This window comes from Terrapene carolina, unplaced genomic scaffold, assembly GCF_002925995.2.
Source record: "Terrapene carolina triunguis isolate 2854851 unplaced genomic scaffold, T_m_triunguis-2.0 Scaffold374, whole genome shotgun sequence".
NCBI classification, from domain to species: domain Eukaryota; kingdom Metazoa; phylum Chordata; order Testudines; family Emydidae; genus Terrapene; species Terrapene triunguis.
In genome coordinates, this window is record NW_020664725.1 from 1,652,578 (window position 1) to 1,662,509 (window position 9,932).

General features: G+C 59.8%; 1 protein-coding gene across 1 annotated transcript in view; it reads right to left on the reverse strand.

Moving 5' to 3' along the window:
- Window positions 1-6,412: 6,412 nt before the first annotated feature.
- Window positions 6,413-9,932, reverse strand: part of ROBO3 (roundabout guidance receptor 3) — a 129,786-nt gene continuing 126,266 nt past the window's right edge. The window contains exons 24-28 of the mRNA XM_026657876.1: window positions 9,139-9,320; window positions 8,725-8,832; window positions 8,269-8,445; window positions 7,477-7,631; window positions 6,413-6,850 (exon numbers count right to left, since the gene is read on the reverse strand). Of these exons, the coding sequence (XP_026513661.1) occupies window positions 6,839-6,850; window positions 7,477-7,631; window positions 8,269-8,445; window positions 8,725-8,832; window positions 9,139-9,320 (634 nt within the window). The 3' untranslated portion in view covers window positions 6,413-6,838. The remainder of the gene's footprint in view (window positions 6,851-7,476; window positions 7,632-8,268; window positions 8,446-8,724; window positions 8,833-9,138; window positions 9,321-9,932) is intronic.

A 9,932-nucleotide genomic window follows, 5' to 3' on the forward strand; every position in this document is an offset into this window, starting at 1 on the left:
GGCAGCTGTTGCGCACGGAGGGGGAGGGGGGATATATATAAACTGCCACCCAAAGAGCCACACAGGAGGCAACATGGGGGACACAACGCCCAGGGGCTGGCCAGGAGAGAGGGCAAGCAGGGGATGGAGGCTTTGTGAGGGAGGCACAGGCTGACATGGCCGGCCGCGGGGGGGATGAGGGGCCATGCGGGTAGGGTGGTTGTTGGGGTCTCTGTGCTCTGGCCTCTCATGTGCCGGTGCTGTTGGCAGTGCTTACACAGCACGGCGTAGGGAGCGCAAGCCCTGGGACTGCCACGGAGCTGGGCCCGGCTCAGGTCTGGGCAGCCGGTGAGGAGCAGCAGGGGGCTGAGCAGGGAGGCGGTGACTGCAGCCGGCTGTGCTTTGAGCCCCTGTGGGGCCGGGGGCCGGTTTCCCAGCCCTGGGATGCTGCAGGGCAGAAGGGCTGGCAGTGCCAGTTGTGCTGTGCAGCCCAGGTGCTTAGAACTGATGCAGAGGGAGAAGGAACCGGGGAGGGAGGCGGCTGGGCCCCCCATCGGTGCAGGACATGGAGCAGAGGTGTGCCCCAGCGCTGTGGGCACCGTTCATTGCAGGGCACTAAAGGGGGCTGCTGCTCAGGGTGGGAGCTCAGGCGTGAGGCAGGCCTGGCCTGTCGGTGCTCGGTCTGCGGTCCCAGCACAGCCAGACGAATGGAGCTGGATCCCTCAGGCCCAGCCTGAGCCGCGGCCCCCTCGCACAGCCCCCACCGCCTGCCCCGCTGGGTGTGCCAGCGCTCAGTGAACTTCGCTTCACCTCCCGAGTCACTCGAACAGCCCTGCCCGTGTGAGAATCAATCGCGCTGTTCTGGGGGCGATCGATGGGCTGGGCGCTGGAGTGCGAGCACATCCTCCGTGAGCGGTGATGCCTGAGTGAGGAGGGCTGGCAGCACACGGTGCATTAGAGAGCACACTGATAACATCTGCAGACAATACCACGCGGGGAGGGGGTGCCTGTACTTTAGGGGATACGATTAAAATTCAAAATGATCTGCCCAAACTGGAGAAATGGTCTGAAGTCAATAGGATGAAATTCAATAAGGACAAATGCAAAGTACTCCACTTAGGAAGGAACAATCAGTTGCACACATACAAAATGGGAAATGACTGCCTAGGAAGGGGTACTGCGGAAAGGGATCTGGGGGTCACAGTGGATCACAAGCTAAATATGAGTCAACAGTGTAACGCTGTTGCAAAAAAAGTGAACATCATTCTGGGATGTATTAGCAGGAGTGTTGTAAGCAAGACACGAGAAGTAATTCTTCCGCTCTATTCTGTGCAGACTAGGCCTCAACTGGAGTATTGTGTCCAGTTCTGGGTGCCACATTTCAGGAAAGATGTGGAGAAACTGGAGAAAGTCCAGAGAAGAGCAACAAAAATGATTAAAGGTCTAGAAAACATGACCTATGAGGGAAGATTGAAAGAAGTGGGTTTGTTTAGTCTGGAGAAGAGAAGACTGAGAGGGGACATGATAACAGTTTTCAAGTACATACAAGGTTGTTACAAGGAAGCCAGAGAAAAATTGTTCTCTTTAACCTCTGAGGCTAGGACAAGAAGCAATGGGCTTGAATTGCAGCAAGGGCGGTTTAGGACATTAGGAAAAACTTCCTGTCAGAGTGGTTAAGCACTGGAATAAATTGCCTAGAGAGGTTGTGGAATCTCTGTCACTGGAAAGTTTTAAGAGCAGGTTGGACAAACACCTGCCATGGATGGTCTAGATAATACTTAGTCCTGCTACGAGTGCAGGGTCCTGTGAGTTTATGATTCCCCTTCTTGGACTGCAGGGCCAGACTCACCACCTGGCACGGGGCAGCCGGGCAGAGATTCATAGATTCCAAGGCCAGAAAGGACCATTATGACCATCTGGTCTGGTCCCCTGCATAGCACAGGTCAAAGACCTGTCCCACAATAATGCCTGGAGCAGAGCATTTGGAATAACAGCCAATGTGGATTTAAACATTGCCTGTGATGGAGAATCCACCACAACCCTTGGGAAATTACTCACTGTCAAAAATGTACCCCTTATTTCTAGTCTGACTTAGTCTAGCTTCAACTTCCAGCCATGGACCGAGTTAGACCTTTCCCTGCTACATTGAAGAGCCCCTTAGTCAATATTTGTTCCCCATATACGTACTTATAAGCTGTGATCAAGTCATAAAATCATAGAATATCAGGGTTGGAAGGGACCTCAGGAGGTCATCTAGTCCAACCCCCTGCTCAAAGCAGGACCAATCCCCAACTAAATCATCCCAGCCAGGGCTTTGTCAAGCCTGACCTTAAAAACTTCTAAGGAAGGAGATTCCACCACCTCCCTAGGTAACCCATTCCAGGGCTTCACCACCCTCCTAGTGAAATAGTGTTTCCTAATATCCAACCTAATCCTCCCCCACTGCAACTTGAGACCATTACTCCTTGTTCTGTCATCTGCCACCACTGAGAACAGTCTAGATCCATCCTCTTTGGAATCCCCCTTCAGGTAGTTGAAGGCTGCTATCAAATCCCCCCTCACTCTTCTCTTCTGCAGACTAAATAAGTCCAGTTCCCTCAGCCTCTACTCATAAGTCATGTGCCCCAGCTCCCTAATCATTTTCGTTGCCTTCCACTGGACTCTCCAATTTGTCCACATCCTTTCTGTAGTGGGAGGCCCAAAACTGCACGCAGTACTCCAGATGTGGCCTCACCAGTGCCGAATAGAGGGAAATAATCACTTCCCATGGTCTGCTGGCAATGCTCCTACTAATGCAGTCCAATATACCGTTAGCCTTCTTGGCAACAAGGGCACACTGTTGATTCATATCCAGCTTCTCGTCCACTGTAATCCCCAGGTTCTTTTCTGCAGAACTGCTGCTTAGCCAGTCGGTCCCCAGTCTGTAGCGGTGCATGGGATTCTTCCGTTCTAAGTGCAGGACTCTGCACTTGTCCTTGTTGAATGAACCTCATCAAAAAATTTTTGCCCAATCCATCTAGGTCACTCTAGACCTTATCCCTACCCTCCAGTGTATCTACCTCTTCCCCCAGCTTAGTGTCATCTGTGAACTTTCTGAGGGTGCAATCCATCCCATCATCTAGATCATTAATGAAGATGTTGAAAGAAACCGGTCCCAGGACCGACCCTTGGGGCACTCCGCTTGATACCAGCTGCCAACTAGACATCGAGCTGTTGATCACTACCCATTGAGCCTGACGATTTAGCCAGGTTTCTATCCACTTTATAGTCCATTCATCCAATCCATACTTTTTTAACTTGCTGGCAAGAATACTGTGGGAAACCATATCAAAAGCTTTGCTAAAGTCAAGTTATATCACATCCACCGCTTTCCACATATCCACAGCGCCAGTTATCTCATCATAGAAGGCAATCAGGTTGGTCAGGCATGACTTGCCCTTGGTGAATCCATGTTGACTGTTCCTGATCACCTTCCTCTTCTCCAAGTGCTTCAAAATGGATTCCATTATTTTTCCAGGGTCTGAGGTGAGGCCAACTGGTCTGTAGTTCCCCAGATTCTCCTTCTTCCCTTTTTTAAAGATGGGCACTACATTTGCCTTTTCCCACTGAGGGCTGCTCACCTCCTCCCCATACTGTGCTGCCCAGTGTAGCAGTCTGGGAGCTGACCTTGTCTGTGAAGACTGAGGCAAAAAAAGCATTGAGTTAGGGTTACCATATTTTGAGTGTCCAAAAAGAGGACACTCCACGGGGCCCCGGCCCCGCCCCCAGTCCCGCCCACGCCCCAACTCCACCCCTTCCCCAAAGTCCCCGCCCCAACTCCGCCCCCTCCAATATCATAACTTTGTTAAGCTAACTAGCCCGAGCTCCTTGAGTCCATCACTTACTCCTGGGGGAATTCTGCACCACTGCGCAATGCAAAATTTTGCAGAAATTACCGTGCGTGCAGAATTTCCTTCCCCCCACAGAAATGGGCTGTAGTGCTGCTGGCCACCACTAGGGGCCGCTGGACCCAGCAGAGCCCAGCTCGCGCAAAGAAGACAGTGCCGGGCAGGGGAGGGGGAGGAAGCTAGAGGGTTCCTGCCAGCTGCAGTTCCCAGCATGCCCTGAGGGAGGCGCACAGGTGCAATTGCAAGCCTGGTACTGAGTGTCAGGCTGTTTCTCCCTTTGAATCCATGGGCTTGGGGGGCAGGGGGTGTCTGGGCTGGGGGGCCACAGCTGGGCTCAGGGGGTGGGGGTGCAGGTATCTGGGCTGGAGGGGTCCCACAGCTGGGTTCTGGGGAAGAGGGGGTTTGGGTGCAGCTGGACTTGGGGGGGGGGGGTGGATTGTGGGTGTCTGGCCCCCCCGGCTGGGCTCTGGGGAAGTGGGGGAGGGGGCAGAGAAACAGGAACTGGGTTGTCATAGGGGTTTCTTTAACTCTCTACTCCTGGGGGAATTTGTGTGTGTGTCTGTATTGTTACAGACATACTTGCTGACAGGTATTTTGAAATAAACGATGAAAATAAATGAAACTGGTGGGATTATGTCGTGTTATTTTGACAACTAAAAGTTGCAGAATTTTAAAATATTGTGCGCAGCATTTTGTATTGTTTGGCTCAGAATTTTTTCATGCAGAATGCCCCCAGGAGTAGTCACTGTGCGGCGAGTTTTCTCATCCTTCAATCATTCGAGTGGCTCTTCCCTGACCCCTCCAATTTATCCACATCCTTCTTGACCTGTGGACACCAGAACTGGACACAGGACGCCAGCACAGTCACGCCAGTGCCAAATACAGAGGTAAGATACCCTCTCGGCTCCTATTTGAGATTCCCGTTTATGCCCCTCACCCCCAGAGCAGCAGGATGGATTTGCACACAGGCAGGGCTGCATGTGGGACTCGGGAGGTGACGTTCACTCTGCTGCTGCTGCCCCCCCATTCCTGGTGGGGAGGGAGGGAGGTAACCGGGGGGGGGGGGGGGAGGGGAGGTGACCCACAGCCCTGCTGCTCCTAGAGGCCTCAGAGGTCTAGATGGTCACAATGGTCCTTTCTGGCCTTGGACTCTATGAATCTCTGCCCGGGATCTGAGTCTGTGCGCAGCAGCACCAGCAGCAGACAGCTGAGTGCACGGGTGCCCCCCAGCCCGGGACCTTCTCCCAGGTGCCGCTGGGAGCGCTGGTGACTTCGACACAGTCAGCGCCGCTCTCCTTGCTCATGGGCCGCTGAGGGAGGGAGCGCGGCAGGAGGCCAGCACTAGACACCTCAGCTTCCGAACGACTTTGGCTTGCCAGGACTCCAGAACACGTTCTGGTGCCTGCAAACACTGCGTCTGCAGCGCCCCCCTGCGCGGGCCCTACGGCCCGGCACTGCCAGCGGATGGCATGCTGGCCCCACAGGCAGAGGTACAGCTGTCCCAGCAGCGAGGGGAGACACAGAGACCCCGCGGCTCAGCACTTGCCAAGCTGTGACCTGCTGCCACCCTCTGCCATCGCCCCGGGGCAGCTGCACTCGCCAGACACACGTGTAGCCGGGGCACTAGCACTCTGACCCCCATGCGCCCCAGTCGTGCCCTGAGCAGGCTCAGCTGACACGGCCAGGGCTGCGCTCAGCACGGTGCAGTGGAGACGTGCACGGGATGGGGAGGGGGGAACAAGACCCGTCCCAGAGCACTAGCACGTCTCCTGCTCCGGTGAGCTTGTGCCCAGCTTCACAGGGGGCTGGGCATGGGCGTGTTGGAGGCCAGGCCCCTCCCCTGCCCTGAGCTTCGTGTGCCGTCACAAGCAGCCTGTCCTTAGCGCAGGGGCAGTGGCCTGGCAGACGTGGCATCTCACAGTGCCCCAAGCGCCCCGCCTGCTCAGCTCCAAGTCCCCACGCCCCCCCAGCCTGTAGTGAGCTGCCATGGTGCTGAGTGCCAGGCTGGGCTGTCCCTCCCCCCTTGCTGGGGCTGTCCCCCCCCGTCTCTGAGCACTGAGTCCAGCCCCCGGGCCAAGCCCCAGTTTAGGGTTTATAAAAAGCGTTTGCCAGCCCCATCGATCCCTGTCCCTGCCTGTTGGTGACTCGGGTTTGAAGTGACCCCTCACTCAGCTGCTGCGGGGGCCAGAGCCCGGCAGTGACCGGGATGAAACACAGAACTAACCCGGGGCCGCCCTGGGCAGGGGCTAGCGGGTACATGGCACCAGGCGGGGAACAGGTAAGATTGTTGATACGTTTTCACTTGCAATAAACTGAGCTTTGCCTAACGGTGCAGGCAAGGAGCCCGCTCCGCGCAGCAGTGGGTGCCAGCCTGGCAGTGTGGCATTAAGCACGTTTGGGGAATATTCTGAGGCCTAGGACATGCCCCCCCCAGCCCCAGGGCAGCCCCCTGCTGCCGCCCATCACCCAGGGCCCAGTCCTCCCCTGTCCCCACCCCCCCGAATAAGAAAAGCCCGTCACTCCGTCCAGGGTAACAAACAGCTTTATTGGTTGTTTTACAAAAGGGTTCATTAGCTACCAAAAAACACCCCTGCCCACACGAGGGGCTGGTTGGGCTGGCAGTGCCCCGTGGGCAACGCGTGCCGTGCGGGTGGGCTGCTCTCTGCGCCTGGCTGGGGGCTGGTCCTGCCCCAGCTGCCTGCCCATGCCCTGCTGGGCGCAAACCTTCCTTTGCAGAACTGCCGGCTTGGTACTGAACGGGCCCATGCAGGCCTCACCCACGAGCCCCGTGTCCTGGGTATAAACAGCCTGCCTGGGCCCTGGCCTGCCGCTCCCAACCCCACCTATTTACAAGGGACTGGGCCGCCTGGCTCCAGTCACTGTGTCATCAATTAAACCAAACCAAAGCCCAGATCTCAGGGCAGAGCCCTGCTCTCAGCCTGCGTCCGCTCACTCAGCCAGCGCCGCTGGCTTCATCTCTTCTCCTGTAAAGAGAGAAAATCGTCAGCAGGGCTGGGACCAGGACCTCGCAGGCATGGGCCAGACACAGCACGGCTTGGCTGGGCCCCTCTGCCCCGCCCCTGGCTGCAGAGAGCACGGGTCCCACTGGCCACGGAGAAATGCCACAGCAGCCCCATCTGTTGCTGGCAGCCATGGCCGGGGGGATCCAAGCTCGCTCTTTCTGTGGGGCCCAGTCCTCCCCTGCCCCGGCGAGGCATTCCCCTCCCCAGGACTCCTTTGGGGCTGCTGCCCTGAGGTGGGGATCCATTGGGAACACCCCCTGCCATGCCCAGCCCAGCACAGAAACACCCAGCAGTCCCCGAGCCAGCGGGCCCCTCCCGGGGCTCCCCGCAGCACAGCAGGGCCCATGTGGATGGGGCTTCTCCCTCCCCCAGGGCAAGGTTAAAGCTCCCAAATGCGTCTGGCTTTGTCAGGAGACTCCCCGGCCAGGCCAGGCCCCTGGGTGCCAAGGCAGCCTGTTCCGAGCCCTCCCTGCCCCTCTTAGCGAAACCCCTTCCCCTGACACTGTCCCTGCAGGTTGCTGCCCGGTGCCACCTCAGCCTGCTCCCCAGTGCCCGGCAGGCCCCCCAAGTTACGAGCCTTGGCTCACCTCACTCCGGTCCCCGGCTGTCCTGCTGCGGCCGGAGCCGTGGCCCCGGGACCCCGTCGAGCCCCTGGAGGAGGAGCTGCCGGTCGTGGAGCAGTTGCTTGACACCTGGCCTCTGGAGAGGAAGGTGGGCCTGCTGTACGGGACGATCTCCTCCGCTGCAAGGGAAGGGGCAGGCGCATGGGTGGGACTGGCGCTGCCTCCCGCATCCCCCTGCCTAACGCGCAGCGGATGCGCCTGGCGGGACGGGGCCCTGCAGGGAGCCCCCTGCAGCACATGGCAGGGGATGGGCCCATGGAGCCGCTCAGGGTCAGATGCAGCTCAGGCACCGTGGCTAAGCCCTGCCTCCCCTCGGCGTTTGATCTTTAATGTACCCAGTGCCCAAAGCTCCTGGGCAGGGGCCTGGATGCCCATGGCCTCCCCTGGAGTCTGGCTGCAGGGCACCTCGGAGACCCGCAGTGCCCTGCCATGGAACCGCATTGCCACCGCGTCTGCTCAGCGCCCCACCCCGCAGCCCTGCCCCGGGGCCATGTGGGCCCTCCCGGCAGCCAGCTGTGGGGCTAGACATCGGGAGGGTCGGGCTCCATGTGTGGCTGGCAGGGCGCTGGCTGTACAGACTGTGCCCACAGGACGCGCAATGGAACCACACCAGGCACATGCCTGTCCGTGCCCGAGGGTGGCTGGTTTCGGGTGGGTGCTGCACGGGGGGGCCCGGAGCACTCTGGGAACCAGCCCCCAGCCCAGCGAGAGTGAGCTGGGATGCCCCCAGTGCGGTTGGGCGGTGGCTGGCGTTACCGTCTCGGTGCTGGTGCTGGCCCGGCGCGGTCCGATGGCCAGCTCTCCGCTCTGTGGCGCTGGCACCGCTCACGTCCCTCTCCAGAGAGGAGGCGCCGCAGGCCGGTGGTGGTGCCGGGGGCTGAGCAGAGGCCCCGGGGTCCTCGCTGGGCGGTGGCAGTGGGGGCGGTGGCAGATCTGTGTGAGAAGCAGAGGGAATTGTGGCAGTAGGTCAGTCAGGCTGTGCCCCTCCCAGAAGAGACCCTGATGGAGGGTTGGTGTGACTTGGGAGGAGGGCCCTGACACGGGGGTTACACTAATGGGGCCATCGGCTGCCCGGCAGACAGAAGAGCCGGAAGCCGGCTGGCATTGCCGTGGGCGTCACAGCTGGCAGCTCCCTCACCGGCTGGGCTGCCGGGGCGTTCGCTGCCATAGGAAGGACCCGCTGGCGCTGCCATGTGCCGTGCCCACACTCACCTCCCTGTTTCTTCTCCCGGCGGTAGTGGCTGGACTTGGCCTTTTTCTTCGTTCTCGTTTTCTGTGCCGCGGGGAGGGACACGTCACCGGGGGCGGGACAGGCTTTACCTGTTGGCAAAGGCAGCGTGAGTCCCTGACCTGCCTCCGTCTCCCATCTCCTCCCACGGGCGCTGCTGGCTGAGTGCTCGGTCTATGGGCCGCGCCCCCAGCATGTGCCCAGAGCGCCTGGCTCGCTGCTCCCCCAGCTCTGGGCAGAGCGCTCTGCAGCCGGAGTGCACCGATCCCACCCTGGCACCCGCAGAGGCTGACCACGGCGGGAGAGGGGGTGTCAGTCCCTCTGGCTGGGCACAGGTGCCCCCACCTGCCCGGGGCTGGGTGCTGCTGTGGGAGTGTCGGGAGCTGGGCTGCACTCACCTGGGCTTGGGGAACTGACGTTCTCAGCACTGTGCGCTGGGGTCTGACTCAGGTTGCGTCTGTGACCTTGTCTGGGTGTGTGGCCATCGGCCCCGTCCGCAAGGGCATTGAGATTTGGGTCGGACTGGGTCAGGGGAGGGCTCGGGGCCCTGGGCAAGGCCCCTGAGCCGTTTGGCAACCGCCTGGAAAACAGCAAGGACAGCCCAGTTAACCCACGCACTGCCTGGGAGCAGGTGGCTCCAGCAGGGGCAGGTCTCCTGGCACCCACCCACCCCACTCGGGCAGACCTGCAAACACCAGCCGTTGCTACTGCTGCCCCCTGCCAATGGGTCCCGGCTGAGAGGAGAGCCCAGCCTCTCCGGCCCCCTCAGGCTGCCAGTGGGGCAGGGGTGCACACAGCTCTGCTCTGGGGGCACCTGCCCAGCAGGGACTGGACCAAGACCCAGCAACCCATCTCCACTGGCTGCATCAGGCACCCAGAGAGCCACCCTGGGCATTAACACCCCTGGACCAGCTGGGTCTCCCTGGAGCCCCTGGGGGACATCCCCGTTCTAAAGCCACAGCACAGCATTGTCCCAGGCGAGGGTAAGTGTGGATACTGCAGGTCAGGATACAGTGGAGCTGGGGGAGTCCGGGGCTGGGATAGCAGGGGGCTGCGGGTCAGGAGTGAGGGGCACCGGCAGAGCTGTGCGTGGGGGATCCCAGGGCTGGGGTCGCAGGAGCTGGGGGTTGGGATTGAGGGGCACTGGCAGAGCTGTGGGGGGGCCCAGGGCTGGGGTCGCAGGAGCTGGGGG